Source organism: Pseudonaja textilis, chromosome 17, assembly GCF_049901715.1.
Source record: "Pseudonaja textilis isolate UNSWEBS1 chromosome 17, rPseTex1.2, whole genome shotgun sequence".
Classification (NCBI taxonomy): Eukaryota; Metazoa; Chordata; class Lepidosauria; order Squamata; family Elapidae; genus Pseudonaja; species Pseudonaja textilis.
The window spans coordinates 7,354,584-7,372,812 of record NC_142006.1 but is presented as its reverse complement, the minus strand read 5'-3'; the positions used below and the strand labels follow the sequence as shown (position 1 = coordinate 7,372,812).

At 43.1% G+C, this 18,229-nt stretch overlaps 2 protein-coding genes across 9 annotated transcripts in view; both read right to left on the bottom strand.

Moving 5' to 3' along the window:
- Nucleotides 1-3,368, bottom strand: part of PRRC2B (proline rich coiled-coil 2B) — a 35,927-nt gene extending 32,559 nt beyond the window's left edge. For all 8 annotated transcript variants that reach the window (XR_015739777.1, XM_087914747.1, XM_087914741.1 and 5 more), the window contains exon 1: nt 3,198-3,368. The gene's annotated coding sequence lies outside the window, so the exon portion shown is untranslated. The remainder of the gene's footprint in view (nt 1-3,197) is intronic.
- Nucleotides 3,369-7,903: 4,535 nt separating this feature from the next.
- On the bottom strand, nt 7,904-15,187 carry PLPP7 (phospholipid phosphatase 7 (inactive)). Its single transcript, XM_026712555.2, has 2 exons — nt 14,500-15,187; nt 7,904-10,533 (listed from the first exon to the last, which is right to left on the bottom strand). Exons 1-2 carry the CDS (start codon nt 14,948-14,950, stop codon nt 10,169-10,171), a joined length of 816 nt encoding a protein of 271 aa, XP_026568340.1. The 5' UTR covers nt 14,951-15,187; the 3' UTR covers nt 7,904-10,168.
- Between the last annotated feature and the right edge of the window lie 3,042 nt (nt 15,188-18,229).

Here is an 18,229-nt window from a genome sequence, read left to right as displayed (position 1 = left end):
GTATTTTGTTTTGACTACACAAACTCCTCTATCTCTAATGCCCCCCTCCCTTTCCCTCAACTCCAGTGTGGCAACCCTGAAGCTCCAATCTGGTCAGGTCAGCTTCAGGGTTGACCCAATGGAGACATCTGATTCACTTAACGACCGTGAACTACTAACGTGAACTACTGCAGTGATTCACTGAACAACTGAGGCAAGAACGGTCGCAACATGGGACGAAACTCGCTTAAAATGAATGATGGAGCAGAGGAAAAATGCCTTTTTGAAGGATCCTCAATTTTTTTAAAAAAACCACACATTTATAGGTAGTCCTTGACATACAACAACTTGTTTAATGACTGTTTACAACAGTACCTAGATAAAACCAAACACAAATGTTTTGCAACAACCAAACCAATGTCGCTTACAAACAAACAATATGTTTTTCACACTTATGACCGTTGTGGCATCTCTGTGGCCACATGATCAAACTTCATATGCTTGGCAATTAATTGATTCGCTTTTATGACGGTTGCAATGTCTCCCCTTTTGCAACCTTCTGACAAACAAAGCCAGAATTTCTCAGGATTCCCTGCGAAGATTTTTTTTTCCCAATGACATTTTTCTAGGTGGATTGATGAACTATTTCAATACTGCCCTTTTACAACCTGCGCTCTCCTGGTGGTATCCCATCCTACAAATCCCACAAATGGTAAGCACCTCTACTTCATCCTCCTCAGATGAAGAGCTCTGTAAAAGCCAAAAGATTGCACTCTTTAGGGCAAATCTAATTACAGTTTTAATTTACCTTTTCCCCCCCAGTAATGGACCAGCATGTCAACATTGGCTTTTAAAGCATGGAATCTCACAACAACCTCTAATATTTGTCATGAGAGAGAAAAACTTAAGTGGATATTCAGCCAAACCTACCAGAAATATATCTACATTACATGGGAAATAATACTTGACAAAATTCCAGCCGCTTGGTTTGAGGTAGCAGTATTTTATTTATCTGCTGCTTTTTTTCATCCACACATAAAAATCATGCATTTGTGGGGCATCCAGAGGCCCATTTTTAAAAGTAGCTTATATAATTTGGAGTTATAGAACTGGGAAAACAAAGACAGTGGTGCACAGCCTGATTTTTTACTAATCCACAAGATACCAAATCAAACTTAGCTGAGTCAACTCAGTGTCCAAACCAAAATAGGAACTAATAAAAAATCGAAAAAACAACCCGAATAAGAAACTGCATGCTAAAACTTTTTTTTTTTTAAACCAGGAGACAACACAATTTTCTTAAAAACAAAACAAAACTGCAAGCTGGGAGAAAAATAAACAGCAGGGCAGAGGAAAAAAAAACTTTGTAGAAAGGCCAATTTAAAAACATGGTGCAAAACTGCATGCACACACCACACGTTCTCCCACCAGACTTTTTAGCCTCTGAAGAGATTGCTACAAATATGAAAAACGTAAACTTCGGGGAACCACAAACAATCAAACAAGTTGCAACAGGGAGATTAATCCGGGGAGAGTCCTCACTTAGCAAATATAAACATAAATCTATGTTGCTACAATGCTTAAAGTTTTGTGTTTCTTCTTTCAGGAGAGATGTCAAATAAACAACAACAAAAGCAACAAAAAAGGGTCTGTATTTGCCACACAACTCTCTGCGGGTCAAGCTGGGCCTGGTTTTTTAATGTACTAGATCCAAGAACCCCGTAGAAGGCGGGGAAAGGGGGGGGGCGGGGAGAGGATCTAAGGCCGGGTATATCTCCTGACCCCCCCTCCCCACAGCATCCAAAACCCAGGTAAAAGGAGGTGCTTTTTGTGTGTGTGTGTTTAAAGCAGGCAACAAACAAAGCCACCCAACCGGATCCCAGAGAGGTGCGCCACCGAGACATGCTTCCATGTTTATCACCCACAACACCAACACACTTGCGGCATATGTCCGCCCCCTTTCCCATCATCAACACCCCCCTCACAAAAAAAAGAATGCAATCTAAAACCCCACCAAAAAATGCAAATGTTGGCAGGGCTCCAAATAATAAGCATCATCTTTTTGGGGGGAGGAAAAAAAACATTTTTTTTTCCTCTAGCGCATGAAAAAAAAAAAAAAAAAGGAGATGGAAGCCATTGCTTGCTCAGAAACGCCAGGTGTGTCGTAGTGAAAAATGGAGAGAGAGAGAGAGAGAGAGAGAGAGAGAGAGAGATGCCTGTCGGATTTTGAGGATGCTTTTTTGGCAAAATTGCAAAGCAGGAAAATCAGGTTGCGTTGCCTGATTGTCCAACCCTGGTAGCCCAGTGGGCTAGTTTTGGTAGCCTTCGGGAACCCCCAGCCCTGGGTGGGCATGGATGATGTGGGGAGGGATGGAAGGGTCAGCATCGCCCAGGCCTGGCTGGCTAGGCGAGACACCCGCAACCAAAACAATGGAAAAGCTAACCCTGGTTGGAGGAAGCAACAGCAGCACAAAATGGCAACGGCAACACAACCACACGCACACACACACACACTCAGAGGCACCCCGGGGAAGCTCAAGAGGCCAGTTCGGTTCAGATCCAGGAAGAAAACAAGGGGAGGGGGAGAAAAAGGCGGGGGGGGGGAAGTGGGGAGGGGGAGGAGAGAGAAATAAGAAGCCATTAAGCCAGGATTAAACCTGTTTTTGTTTTCGGGTTCGGAGTTGTTCTGCAAGAGGGGCGGCTCTAGCCATGGTTTCAATAAATACACAATACAAATAAATAAATAAGAGGGAGTGGTCTGGGGTCGGACAGGCCTTGCCAGTCCAGGACGACCTCCAAAGCCCCCCCTCCCCAGATTTAAAGAGGAAGGGTCTTTTGCAAAATAAATCCATCATCATCATCATAATAAGCACTCAAAATAAGAGTTGGAAAAAGGGGAGGGAGAAAGGGGGAGCGCCCCCTCCCATGCAACGTCCTTGCACCCGTTGCAAAAAAAAAAAAAAAGCTAAGCCCCCCCCTCTCTGAAATGCACCCCCCTCCTCTTTTGCAGAGCACCCCAAAATTTCTTTTGCAATGGGGTTCGGGGCGGGGGGGGACGAAAACAGAGGAGAGGATGCTCGGCTTTGCACTGCGCCGGGAGGGAGCCAGGCCGGGCCTGCTGCGTCTCCATCTTACGGCCGGCCGCCTGCCTGCCTCTCCGTCCCCCGGCGGAGCCTCCCCCACGCCCGCCAGCGCCGCGGCCGCCCCCCGATGCCCACCTGTGGTGCTTGCGGGGAGCCCGGTGCGCCTGGGGAGCCGGGGGTCGGGCGGGCGGGGCGCCTGGGGGCGGCGGATGGCGGCGGATGGCGCGGCTTCTCCTGCTGCTGCCTCTCGGCGTCTCCTCGACTGGCCCTCCGCCTCTCGCCGCTCGCCGCCGCCTCCCTTCCTCCGCCTCCTCCGCCTCCGCCTCCTCAGCAAGGCCTACCAGTCCCCGGGCTGGAGTGAGCTGCTCAGCCCGCCGCGGACGGGTTGGCGGAAGGGGACAGCGGCGCCTGCAGGGCCCGCCGGGGAGAGCAAGGAGGGAAGGAAGAGGGGAAGGGGGAAGAGAAGGGAGAAAAGGAGGGAGGGAAGGAGGAAGGAGAAGAAGAGAAGGGAGGAAGGAAAGTCCGGAAACGGGAAGGAAGGAAGGAAGGGGGGGGAAAAGAGATGAAAATGAGAAAGAAGGAAGGGAAAAAGAAGGGGAAAGGAGGGAGGAAAAAGTAAGAAAGAGAAGTAAGGAAAGGAAAAAGAAGGAAGCGAGGAAAGGAGGGGGAATGTGGGAGAAAAATAAAGAAGGAAAGAAAGAAAGAAAAGGAAAAATTAGAAGGGAGGGAAAGAAAGAAAGGAAAAGAAAAGAAAAAATGGGAAAGGGAGGGAAGGATAGTGAGAAAGGAAGGAAGGAAGGAAAGAACGAAGGTAGGTGAAGAAGGGAAAAGGAAGGAAGGAAAGAAGGAAGACCAAGAAAAAAAGAGGGAAGGAAAATGAGAAAGGAAAGAAGGGAAGGAAGGGAGAATGAAGGAAATAATGAAAGGGAGGAAGGAAAAGGAGAAAAGGAGAAAGGAAAGAAAGGAAAGGAAAAAGAAGAAGAAGAAGGGAAAATAAAGATCCTTAAAAAGAAGGAGAGAATTCCTCTCCTGAAACTGAGATTATGAAATTGACCAGCCGTAATGGAACTGACTAGAATGGGCAAAATGAATGTTTGATTACAGAATTGCTTGATGTCGAAGGGAGGGAAGGCAAATGACTTCGGCTTTCTGCATTCAAACTGGGCTTTAGCCAACAAACTATGATTCATCCCATCCTGGATTTTCTTTTCTACAGTTACACATATTCCGTAATGTAAGAATCTCTCACTTTTGATAGATCACAAACAGCGATCTACAGAGAGCCCAGATCCTTCATCTTTGATGCTTGGAATTGGTTTATGCTACGCATCATCTCCCAGCCCGTTACTATGAATGTCATATTCTCCAGAGATCTATATATCTCCCAGGCAACCCATCAAACTCAGGAGAACAAATAATACCTAATATTTTGTGCGAACACGTAGAAGAGAGAACAAGGGGAGATGCGCGCCAGAAAACAATTTTTAAAAATGTGCGCTTTTTATTTGCTGTGTGTGTGTGTACAAATAATATTCGTTGTAACGCTGCCCACAGGATCTTGCTTTGTGAAATGGGCAGCTATATAATTTTGATAAACAATAAATACTTTAAGAAATATGGCATTTGAGTCATATTTAAATAGTGTGTATATCACATATCCTAACAATATTCAATCTGAATAATATTTAAATCATGTATGCTATATACTTTATCAATACAGAATTTCAAAAATATTTAAATTAGTGTGCACAAAATACATCCCTTAACAATACACAGTTAAATGTTAAGTCTGTAATGCACTCTAACAATATGCGATTTAAATATATAAATAGTACATATGTCCGTATTTTAACAATCCATAAATAATATTAAAGTGTGTGTACATCACATTTTCATCATCTATTTAAATCAATATGCATATTCATTTAAAGCTGTGTCCTTCCCAAGCAGCAGAAGAAAAATAGTCCATAGTCTAATAGTCTAATCCGCTATCTCCACAAGATGGAGTCCTTGGAAAGCCGACGAGCTTTAAATATTAAGGCCAAATGACCAAGGAAATAATCGTCCAAGAGTTGGATTTAGGATGCAGAGTTTATAGGAAAGAATCATAGGATGATAGAGTTGGAAGGGACCTTGGAGGTCTTCTAGTCCTGCTCCAGAAGGACACCTTATGCCATCCTAGACAAATGGCTATCCAGTTTCTTCTTCAAAACCTCCAGTGATGGAACAGTCACCACTTCTGGAGTCCAGCTGTTCCACTGATGAATTGTTCCCACAATCAGGAAATTCCTCCTTAATTCTAGATTGGATCTCTCTTTGATAACCATCCACCCATTGCTTCTTGACTTGACTTTGGGGCCTTTGGGGAATGGGTCGACCCCTCAAATATTGGAAGACGGCTGTCATATCACCCCTAATCCTTCTTTTTGTCAGATAAACCTTGTTCCCTTAACAATTCATCATCCGGAGCCTCTGTCATTTTTATTGCTCTTCTCTGCACACTTTCTAAGAAATTAGAATTTATTTATATATTTTTTGCATTATGAAGACTGGAACTAGACACACCATTCCAAGCGTGGCCTCACCAGTGCTGTATAAATTGGTGCTATCGCTTCACCTGAACTTGAAATTATCCCTCTGTTGATGCAACCTGACCCTATGCCTCCTTCAGGGTTGGGTCAGAATAACAAAACAAAACAGATAAATAAAAATAACAGCATTGGAAGTAGCAAGTAGCAGAGTCTATACCACATTCCTCTTTGTGTCTTCGCGAGCTCCTTCCCGTCACTGTAACTTCTCAGAGGCTTCCAAAATAAAAATTCCAGTTTTATGCTGATTCAGGCTGAGAATTTTCCTTGCTCAGCTGGCTGAAAACTTCTACCCTTTTGCCAACCGCTTTCTGCTTAATTGGCAGCTGAAGAAAATGACCATCTCAGAGCGCTTCACCCAACGCATTTTTTTTTCCAGCCAGCTTGGCATCTGTGCTGGCCGAAAGGACACTGGTCAAGGAGGCTGAGAGCCCTGCAAGAGGAGCTGGCACCCTGAGTTCTGCTGCTTCTCAGATCCTATCCGTCCTCCTTACATTAGTCCTCGGCTTACGATCGCAACTGAACCACAGACTAAGCAGTTGTTGAGTGAGCTTTGCCCCCATGTTAAGGCCTTTCTTGCTGCAGTTGTTAAGTGAATCATTACAGTTGTTCAGTTAGTCACATGAGCTGTAACCATCAGAGGAGAACGCTGTAATTCCCCTTAATCAAGCTTTTGGTGACCAATTGTTCATGCTTAATTTTCCCATGTTCTTCTTTTGTTGTACTTGTGTTTTGGTCTGTGACCACCAATAAAGTATTATTATTATTATTATTATTATTATTATTATTATTATTATTATTATTATTATTAGAGTTGGCAAGTCTCTGGATTTTGATCAGGTGACCAAGGGGATGCTACAAGTGTGAAAACTGGTCATAAGTCACTTTTTTCACTGCCATTGTCCCCTTTGAATGGTCTTTCTTTCTCCCGTTTTGGTGACCTCCAAAAGTCTTGTCAAATTATTTGGTGTGGTGCTGCACTCAACAAATCTGCACCTTAGAGATGAATAATAGCCCGCCTGAGCTTTGCCAAGGCAGTTTCACGATTCCTTCGGAGCCCAAACAGCTAAAGTTAAAAGGCATCCAACACATTTTCTTTTCTTTTTCTTTTTTTTCAAAGCATTGAAATCGCTTCTCTGCTGCCTGAATTTTCTTACCGGGGTTCCTTTGAAAGAAAGATCAAGAAAATGTACACGGAGTCTTTTAATGGGATGTTGGTTCTTTTAAATCAAATTATGCAGGGGATGTTGTCATAGTCGCTTTTCAACTCAGCGGTGTGCTGCCTATCCGGGCTAATGGCTGGATAGGAAGTAAAAGCATGAAGTGCTAATTAAAGTATTAAAACCCAACCATCCAAAAGCTCATTAAATGAGAATGCATTAGTAAGAAGTAAAGAACAGCGTCTATTAGATTTTGGATTCAGCCGGAAGCCTGTTGCAGAAGCAACATTGAATCTGTAGTCTGGATTCCCAGCTGGAACTGGTCAGCCGCTGTCCAAGGTGCTACTTCCTTGGACATTGAGTTGATCTTGCCTTGTTTTCCAAAACTGGGATTAAATTCTTGCTTAGGTCACAGGTGGGAAAACTTCCCAAATGCCAAAGGACTAAAATCCCCAGAGTTTGGGGGAGTTATATTTCACTGACCAGGATGATAATATGATGATGATATTATCCATCCAGTCGTGTCCAACTCTTATCAATTCTGGGGCCGGATCTCTCCATATCTTTCGATCTGGCACTTCTTCTTCAAGTTGCTCTATGGCCTGGCTGGTGTCAGCTTTGATGGTGTCCAGCCACTGTGTTCTTTGGCCTCCTCCTTGTTTTGCTGAGCATGCAAGACTTCAAAAGTTTGCAAAAAAAAAAACCAACAACACCCAAGTGGACCTTCATCCATAAATACATTAAGAAAACAGAGGTGTTTGGTGCATGGTGATTATCTAGAGTTTGTGGAATCATGGAATCATACTATGTCTAGAAGGGACTTTGGAGATCTTCTAGTCCAACCTTAAGGAGGCCTTATACCATCTGAACAAATAGTTGTCCAATTTTTTTTTCTTGAAAACCTCCAATGACGGAGCACTCACAACTATAAGAGGCAAGTTGCTCCATTAATCATTTTCACCATTTTCTCCTTACTTCTACACTGGGTCTCTCTTTATTTCTCCTTACTTCTACTTTTGAAAATCTGAAAAAAAAAAATTGTGTACCTCAGCAGTTAACATTCAAATCGAATGAAATCGAATCAAAACTCAAGTCAACGCAACTCAAAACTTTATTAAGATCATAGACCAGTATAACCAGTTCACATTAATGTGGAGAGCTTAGGGGCCTCCAGTTAATTGGCTGGATTCAATTCAATTAGATTTAATTACATTACCTTCATTCAATTTGCCAAGGATATTTCCCCCTCCCAAACCCAGCGACCACAGAAAATTCAGATGCTCTTAGATGGATCTTTGAAACTCAGCAGCTCTGAGGATAAAAGAATTATAACAGAGTGTTATCCTTCCATCTGCAGCAGTTGCTATGGAGATGGAAGCAAAATTCTTCCCTTTTGGAGGCAAAGTGTAGACCCACTGATGGTTTTTTTTTTTTTTTTGCATCTCCATGAGGCTTCAATCTTGTGAAAAGCCCTGCCGGGTCAGATCAGTTGCTATACGGTCACCCTCAAAACATCCATCGTTCTCCCATCCAAGCTCTTTTGACTGAATATCAGAAGGAACAAACAAGACCAAACTTGTCAGACTCTTTGTTGCAAATTAAATTCCAGCCCCATTAAGTGATTAAAAACTCCAAAGATCATTAGAAGATCCCTATGATGTCTCCTCTTCTAGTTCATCCTACGTAATGGGGGGTGGAGCCATATTTACTTATAAGCTGTCCTTTCATTGGTCTACTTGACTCTCTTAAAAAGTCAAGTCACTGTTTTGTTCACCCCAATTTTAGCCTCACACTTTCTCTGTGAGGTGTGGGGTAGTGGGCTACCCCCATAGCACTAAACTACGGTTTGAATAAGCAAGTCAGAGAAGCCTTCTTTGCAGAAATTTTCCCCTACGTGAACGATAGAAAAACATTCGTTTGCTTAAATGAATTTTACGTCAAGTCTCCTTCAACCAATATTACCACATAAACCACAGCTTATTCATTTGACTCATCCCTTGGTAGTAAAATCGAGTTGACAATTTCACCCCCTTTGATTGTGCCACTTCAACCATTGTTATTCTGGTTTATGACTTACCAACCAATGGTGCAACAAACCACATTTAAGCACAACATGGGAGATCAACTTTTTACCCTGAGCTCAGACTTCTGTCTTAAGTCAAGGTTCTTCAACCTTGGTAATGACCAGGGAGATGAGTTTTATCTCCCGGAGTTCCACAGTCAGCCTTGCCATTGTTGAGAATTCTAGGGGTTGACGTTCACCTTGAAATTCCCAAGATTGGGAAACATTGCTGTAAATCATAAATTAAGTGGGTTTGACTTCTGCCCAATGGGTGAATCCAGCCACTTTATTTTGCAAATCAAGGTTTACCTTGTGATGGGGGTCCATTGTGTGTGAGCTTGGCTACTGACTTGTAAACTTGACAACTAATGATGCTTTGAACTGGATTACGATTTCCACCTTAGTCTACCACCTTATCCGGGCTCTCTTCACGGTTCCTGAATTTTTCTTGACTAAGAAATTGGCAATAAAACAAGGGAAAATATCTAAGAGGTACAGAACGCTCTTGTGTCATTATCAATAATTTATAAGGCATGGTGTAGGTTTCCCCCCGTGGTACATTGTCCAAATGCATTAATTTCAACTTCTAGAATTCGCCTCCCGGAAGCTGAGATCCACCTTTCTGGAAGGGGGGGCCTTGAGCTCCCAGAATTCTCAGTGTTGACCAGATCACTGGTGGGGAACTCTGGGTGCTGAAGTCCACCCTTGTTGAAGATGCCATTTCTCTCCCACAATTCTCTCATTCTGACTAGGGAATTCTGGAAACTGATGTTCATACATATGGGTGGTGTCCAAGGTTGGGAAAGAAGGCAGAGAAGCTGGGATGTCCAAGAACAAGAGTCGCAACACAACTGGGGGACACCTCAACTTGAGCAAGGAAGCTCATCCTGTATTTCTCAACTGCCATTGAATTCTACAACTGTCTCCAGATTAAAAAGCAAGAGCTATTGTCTCAACAGCCAGATAGCAAGAGAAAGCAATGTTATCCTTGATCCTTGGATTTGCTTTCTGGTTGGAATCACGGAGAAAAAAAACCCATATCAATCAATCAATCAAAAATCAATCTCAATGATTCCCAGATGAGGTTACTACATGAGATGGGATGGTCTCTTCAGCTTCATGAGGTTCAGATCCCTCACTTAGAAGAATAAACTTCTAAGAAGAAGTTTGAAGAACTTCTAGAAGAACAAACTTCGTGGTTCTCTTGTAAAACATCTCCTTTTCGGAGATATCTCTTGCCTTGTCCGGGTCTTCAAACAGAAAATGAAAGGAAGCTGATGAGGACATCTCTCCTCTTCACCACATAGAAATCAACATCTGGCACGTGTTGGAGGACATCCAGAGACTCTCCACCAATCGGAACTGGATGTAACCAAAGACAAACCCGGATAGGACGTCGGTGACATGGTGGCGTCCCACCATAATTCGGGAGAGTCCCACTAAGAAAGCCCAAAGGATAAGAAGAATGCGGAGGGGGACTGCTAGAACCAGGTGGTTGAGGAAGAACTTGGACACCATAGCAGCTCGGCTGGCGTGACCAGCAGGGAAGGCGTAGATATCCATCGTCAGATAGTCCAAAATGCCCGGGCTAACATCATAAGGACCTTTCCGCTTTGCCATTTTCTGTAACCCGGCTACAATTATGATGTCCAGAAGCAGAGCTAGAGGATGGAAGAGAAAGAAAGAAAGAAGAAAGAAGAAAGAAAGAAAGAAAGAAAGAAAGAAAGAAAGAAAGAAAGAAAGAAAGAAAGAAAGAAAGAAAGAAAGAAAGAAAGAAAGAAAGAAGTGGGAGGAAGGAAGGAAGGAAGGAAGGAAGGAAGGAAGGAAGGAAGGAAGGAAGGAAGGAAGGAAGGAAGGAAGGAGAGAGAGAGAGAAAAGGGGCATGAGCACGTTAATAATTATATACAATTTTATAAATATAAATTTCTTAATTAAATAAATAAAACATTTGTTTGTCCTAATGCAACGAGGGAATTTGCTCCAAGTCACCCAGCCAGTGTTCACATCTAAGACATGGCTAGAACTCACAGTCTCCTAGTGTTTGGCCCAAAGTCACCCAGCTGGCTTTCATGCCTAAATCAGGACTAGAACTCATCATTTCCTAGTTTCTAATCCAGTGCCTTTAAAAAAAGACCATACTGCCACAAAAAGTCAGGGAGGCAAAGCAATAGAAGAAGAAAGCTGATTTATGAATACATTCTGCAGAAAATATTATTCTGGGTAATTCAAAGAGAAAGCATCAATCTCTCTCGTCCAAAGTGGAGTTGTGAGTTACGCCACAATCTAGCCAGGGATTCTCCCTTCTTCTAAAATGCCATGTCCTTGGGGGGAAAATAACAACACAGTTTGTATTTCTGAACTAGATACTTTAGTGTGGCTTCTGCCCAGATTTCAGGAACATTCATCCAGACAAACATGTGCCAACAAAAGATCATGTTGCAAATAAGTTGGTTTCCTGCAGAGCCTTCTCAGCTCAGATCCAATTTGGAAATTACTGGGAGCCCAGAATAGCCTCCGCAGTTCCCTTTGCATCACATTTGAGACATCATAGCCCTCGAAGAAGGAGGTAGCCCAAACAGAACTCTTGGGAAATTCACAAAGTTGTTTGTTTGCTTCTTTATTTAGTATTTATTTGGCAACCTTCAGGTGTTTGTGCATGTATGTCTTCAGATGGATGTTTTAACAAGTGAGCTATCTATAATCCCTATCGAATCTCTACCATCCATCCATCCATCTCTCTCTCTGTAATCTCCCTCTCTCTCTCTAATATGCATTCATCTATTTTTTTCCTAATATATATTTTTTCTCTAATCTCTATCCATTCATCCATCCCTCTGATCACTTTCTCTAATCTCCATCTATCCATCTATCCATCCATCCACCCATCCATCCATCCATCCATCCATCTATCTGTCAGTATCTGTCTTTTTCTTTCTTTCTAACCACCCACCTATCATCCATCCATCCATCCATCATTTATCTGCCTATCATCTACCTTCTTACTTCTACCAATTTATGTCTATCAATCTTGCCTGTATCCACAGAATCCCTTTCTATCATTCTGAAGGTTTCAACAATAGTAAGAACTAGTACGAACCAAAGTGCAACGAAAAAGAAGAAATAGAAAGGAAGACGTCAAAAAAAGAAGCTAAAACTACAAAAAAAGGATAAGAAAAGTAGAAAAGAGAAGGCATTAAAAAAAAAGATAGAATGAAGTGTCTTCTCATTTTCTTCTGAGCAATTATAAGTAGAAGGCTATTTTAACTTCTTCTCTCAGGTTGCACCTGAACTCTCAGTCATCTAAATCATAAATCACAAGTTCATTTGTTTTTCTTTTTTCTTTGCCCAAAAGGTATAAAGGACTTCCCAGTTACTGATAAATGTAGACATGCTGCTTCTGTCATCAGACCAGTCCATTTAGCAGTTTCAGCAAGTTTGGTCCTCTTCCATTGTAAGGATTGCCAAATCGTTCCATCCTTCTGCATAGATAATTTTGTGACAGTTATTATATAAAAACAGCCTGTGTTTTTTTTTTCTCAAAAGGCTGTTAAAAATACAAATGGAACCAAAGCAGAATTCTTTGCAAAACAGGAAACGTTCCGTTCATTTTAAAGTGAGATGTGCACCGCATCACACATCTGATAGGGGGAAATTGTCAACTTAAACATTGTGTTTAGCTAGAAACGGTTGAGTTGCCCCATGCAAAAATTGTTGCAATCTCTAACCTTCATGAATTTTTCTCTTATCTTTTTTTAAGATAGGAAGGGTGAGTCAAAGGCCTACTTACACGTTGCTCAAAGAGAGAGAGAAAGAGAGATCTGATTTGTTGCAGAGCAGGCTGCATGATCCTGAAATATTCATAGGCGAGGTCGACGAGCTATGGAAGAATATTTATTTTTTGAGCAACCTGGCCTCCAATCTTGCAACAAAAAGCTCTCTCCACATCCTTGGAGGCCTTGGATTGTCTTCAAGAAACATCTTGAATATGCACTGCCTTTCTTTCCCTCTTCCCCATCTTTCTGACCCTGTTGTCGGTTTAGATTAGAGAGGCAACTCACAAGAACAGAGTGCTCTCTCTCCCCTGGGTGTTTTCAAAACCTTTCCCCCCACCAAAATATTATCCATTTCTTCATCCTCAGGGTCTTAAAGGAGAAAATATGGAGACTTGGAAGATAATAGAGAGGCAGTTTGATCAAGGGGTTAAGGCACCAAGTCTAGAAACCAGGAGATGGGGAGTTCTAGTCTGTCTTAGGCACAAAAACCAGTGGATGACAATCACCGGGAGACTGGGAGTTATAGTCCTGCATTTATCATGAAAGGCGGCTGGGTGACTTTGGGCCAATCACCAGGAAACGGTGAGTTCTGGTCCCATTTTAGGCATGAAAGTCAGATGATGCTTTCTCTCGGGCCAACCTACCTCACAGGGGTTGTTGTTGTGGGAGAAAATATGAGGAGGAAGGCTATATCAGGCTGCTGGAATTATTTGTAAAAACAATAAAGGCGGATACAAATCAAATAAATAAATAAATAAAATAATAATAATAATAATTTCTCCAAGGGCCTCATCAGGTTGATTGAATCATAGAGGTATGTTTTAAAATCTTCCCTTCTGGAATAGTCTGGAGAAAATCTCAATTCTCAGGCCTGATTTGTCTTACCTGGAAGAATTGACGTTCTGAGAAATTTATCTCCAGACAAGTGAACTTTCTCCTTTTTTTTTTTTTTTTGGTTTGGAGATAATTTTCTTTGAGAAATTAATTTCCTGATATAGTGTCCCTGAAAAGGGAAGTTCTACAGACATATCCCAATCAAGTGCCAACTTTTCCTTAAATAAAATGAATTTTCAGCATGTTGGGGCCGTGAACTCTTATTTAAACCAGTGCTTTCCCACCTGGCTTGGAAGTTTGCTTCCAGTTTTGACAGCTGGGCCTAGGATGAATTTATTTGGAAGACACAGGATTGTGGGAAGATGAAGGCGAAATTTTTTCCACAAACATCAAATGGTATTCCCTGAGAATCTGTTGATCCTGGCAGAATTGAACTACAGTATGAATCTTTGCTTGTTTCTGGCTTTGCCAGGGATCTCTGCTGCTGGAGTACTTCCAGCTTTGATTAGTACACCCATTTCACAGAGGAAAGACTGAGTTTTAAAATAACAATGCAGCCTGGGGTTAAGATGAGGAAAATAAAGGAGTAAGAAAACAGGAAAGCAGGGAGGACAATGAGACTTTTGTATAGGATTGATTGTGTAGGAGAAACAGGAAAACAAGATGATCGAATCTCATTTCATAGCGTTAATTATGTTCAGTTAAATAGGAAAAAACAACAAGATGGTGGAATTTCGTCCTGTAGTAGGATTGAGTTGGATAAATGGAAAAACAGTGAGAATTGTGGGATTCCATCCAATAGGATTAATGGAATAGAACAGCAAAACAACAAGAATTATGGAATTTCACTTATATGGGATTAATTGAGTAGAATAAATAGGAAAACAGGGAGAATTGTGGAGTTTCTTCCTATAGGATTAATTGAGTAGAATAAATAGGAAAACAGGGAGAATTACAGAATCCGGGGTGTTTGAAGGAAAAAAAGGAGGGAAGGCCCAGGAAAGAGAACTTTGAACTCACCCAAGAGGAGGTTGAGGAGAACCTCCTGGCCAGCCAAGGTGCTGCTTTTGACCAAACAGATGAGGGTGCCTGCGATCCAAGGAATACCGTGCCCGGTGATGCCAATGAGGTTGACCATGGAGCGGGCATTGCCCCAGGCTGCCGAGTTGCTGGCACAGACCCCCAGCCGCTTGGAGAGGGAGATGTCTATGGCCAGCAAGGAATTGTAGGCGATGCCTTTGAAAGTGGGGTTCAGCTGCATGCAGTCTTCTTCCGGCAGCTGCTGAGACGGGCGCTGCTCCTTGGAGCCCTCGCTCTGGGATGGGGCAGGGCCCCCTTGGCTGTTCGCCCTCCGGAGAAGGCTCCGAGGCTCCTGGGTACTTTTCAAGGGCTGGTTGAGGGAGAGGAATTCGGTCCGGTACAAGACATTGTTCCTCTCCCGGGCCCTGGCTCGGTTGGAAACGGCTGGCATGGTGGCACGTTGTCTCTAAGGGGGAGAGCAGAGCAAGCCCCCTCCCCTCTTCCCTTGCTTCTCCCCTGCTTAAGCCCGGGATAGCCTTGGCATCCCCCTCCTCAAAAGTCATGAGGTTGAGAAGCTGACCAAAACTCTAAATATAGACGCCCACCCCCCCCCTCCCCGCCGCTGGAGGGGGAAACCCGCCCGGTAGCCATAAACATGGGCTTTCCAAGCCCACCAAGCTTGGAAAAAGAGGAGGAGGGGGAGGAGGGAGAAGAGGAGGAGTGGGGAATCATTGACAGCTAAATTAGCCACTCTGGCACCTGAGAAAGGCCTGGGCATCCAATGGGCAGAAGTAGAAGGTGGGCGGTCAATCAACACGAAGGTTTGGTTGCTTTTAGCCTGCTCGCTTCCCCACTCCTTCTTCTGGGGGAGAAAGAGATGATTAAAAAGGACGCAAATGACACTCTCCCCTAGCCCCTCTTGCAACTTCCTACACCCCTCGGTGCCTCTTGGGCACAGGGGGCTGCAGATCCCATCCTCCCAGGCTGACGGGGCTGGGATAATGGGTTCTGGAGTCCAGGATGCGGGTGGAGGGTGCTGGAGAGGAGCTGGCTGGGGGGATTCTTTTCTGAGCTGCCAGCAAGCTGATGAAGGGCTGCAGAAGGGAAAAGAGGGTTTTTTTTTGCAGCCAGTTATTATATTTCCCCCCTCTGTGTGTTTTGTCTGTTTTGGAGTCCTTTCCATTGCAGCTTTTAAATTAGATATGAATGGAAAGGAGGGAAATCTCCTCCGCTGTTTTTTGCTGTCAAGGAGCAGTTTTGTTTGTAAAGAAAGGAAGGGAGAGAGAGAAAGAGATGGGGGAAGGAAGGAAGAAAAGGAAAAGCAGAAGAAAGGAAAGCAGGAAGAAAAAGAAGGGAGGGAGGGATGAAAAGCAAAAGGAAGGAAGGAAGGAAGGGGGAAGGCGGGAAGAAGGAAGGAAAAAGGAAGGAAGGGGGAGGGAAGGAGGAAGGAAGGAAGGAAAAGAAGGGAGGGAGAAAAAGCAGAAGGGGGAAGGAAGGAAGGAAAAGAAGAAGGAAGGAAGAAAAAAAGGAATGGGGAGGAAGGAAGGAAAAGAAGGGAGGGAAGAAAAGCAGAAGGGGGAAGGAAGGAAGGAAAAGAAGAAGGAAGGAAAAGAAAAAGGAATGGGGAGGAAGGAAGGAAGGAAGGAAGGAAGGAAGGAAGGAAGGAAGGAAGGAAGGAAGGAAAGCGTTTTGTTTTCCTTTTATTCCATTTTGAGTGAAAACCCACAGTAGCAATTCTGTCCAATTCCTTGGACAATTCCCAGTATACAAAATTCCAGGCTTGGCTGGATTGGCTTTGTGGTGCCCTGGGCTTTCCCTATACCCAGGGAAAACGGCTATTTCAGTTACGCAGGTGAACTGTTTTGGATGAAAACACCTGAGAAGGAGGGTTTTTTTTTCCCCTATGGACTTGCCTGTTGATTTTTTTTATCCTGCGCACCAAATGTTCCCAGCCCAGATTTCAAGAGATAATCTGGACTGTAAGAGAAACACAATTCCAGGATGAACCTCTGCACTCAAAACCGGTCTTGAGTTTGGATCTTTAAGTGTTGTGGGATGCCTATAGCTTCTTCTATAGTTCTTCTATAGCGTTTGAGGTGGTTTTTATTTTACGATGGCTTTAGGCTTAAGATTTTCTCTGCTCACACCCACACTAACCATAAACAGGTAATCCTTGACTTAACAACTGGTCCGTTTAGTGACTGTTCCAAGTCCCTTTTTTTTTCCAGGGCTGCTGGAACTTTGAACTGCCATTAAGTGAATGGTTGTAAGGATTAATTGATAGTAAAAAAAAAAAAAGTGGAGAAACTGGGAATTGAACCTGGAGATTTTACAGCATGCTGAAGATTTACTCAGGGGCCCAACTACAGTTTTCTGGTTGACATTTCCAAACCGTCTCCAAGGACAGCCCCAGAGAAAGCTCGCTGCAGTAGTCCATCCAAGACATTCCCCTGACGGAAAAATCCAAGAGTGAGATTTTAACCATCCTTTCTTTTTCTTTTTTGGCTTGGGGTCCAAAACTCATTCTGCAAGTTTGGATGGATCGGGAAGCATCTGGCGACAAGGCATGTAGCGTGCCTCTTCTAGCATGGCTTGCTCGTTCGTGTTTCTATACAGAGCCAGACACAAACTGGGTTTGTCTGGCTGTCGCACTTCTCAGTTCAGATTTCCAAGGTGGCGGAGACAGGCTGTCACCACTGCGGCCTGTGTTCTATTTTGGTCCTGCAATCTGATCTCTTGGCCCAAGTCTATTTTAGCACCTTGGACAATTCCCAGGATACAAAATTCCAGGCACATTCGAGAGTCGCCAACCGGTTCCTTTCGGCCACCTGAAACCAAGTTAGTTGGTAGCGGTTGGAGGACAAAGGGGGTGGCAGGTGGGAGAGAGGGGGGATTGTAAGAAACTAAATTCTAATTCCATGTATTAGATTACAGCTGTAATCTCCAGGCTGCCATGTTACAAAAAAACGTAAAGTAAGAATAAAATCCTGTGTGCTGGAGAGAACAAACTTTCTCAAAGATTGACCCTAGAGGTTTAAATCATTTTTGACACAGATCACAGAAAAATGGGAGTCTCCCCTATCTCCGTAGACCTTTAAAAAATCTGCAAAATGTTCTTTGGGGAATGGTGGGTTTGTGGGTGGGTTGGGTTTTTTGTTGTTGTTATTTTTAAATTGGATAGCCTGCAGGGAGTGTGATATGTAGAAATCCTGTTGTGCTGTATTTCTCTTCTTATTTTACAATATTCTTTCTGTGGGTTTAGAGAATGTATGTTCCTTAAAGTTCTATCCAGCTAAAGCAGCAGATAGATAGATAGATAGATAGATAGATAGATAGATAGATAGATAGATAGATAGATAGATAGATAGATAGATAGATAGATAGATAGATAGATAGATAGATAGACAGACAGACAATAGATAGATAGATAACTGGATGGATACATAGGTAGAGATCATAGATATACCATAGATAATAAATTGAGGATAGATAGGCACACAGAAGATAGGAAGGAAGGAAGGAAGGAAGGAGAGAATAGATAGAGATAGATAGATAGATAGACAGACAGATAGACAGAGATAGATAAGTAGAGTAATTCCTACATAATTCATACAAGCTAAGTTCCTTTGCGGCATTTGGAAACTAACCAACAAGAGAAGCAACCCAGAACTTAGCAGAAATGTCCCAACGTTTAGAACTTAGCAGAAATTCACCAGTGGAACTCCTTGGC

Bases quoted from the DNA above. Each gene is read 5' to 3' on its own strand.
- PLPP7 (XM_026712555.2), bottom strand. From the start codon at position 14,950: ATGCCAGCCGTTTCCAACCGAGCCAGGGCCCGGGAGAGGAACAATGTC. The intron at 10,534-14,499 runs GTGAGTTCAAAG...TCCATCCTCTAG, and splicing joins TCTCCTCAACCTCCTCTTGG to CTCTGCTTCTGGACATCATA.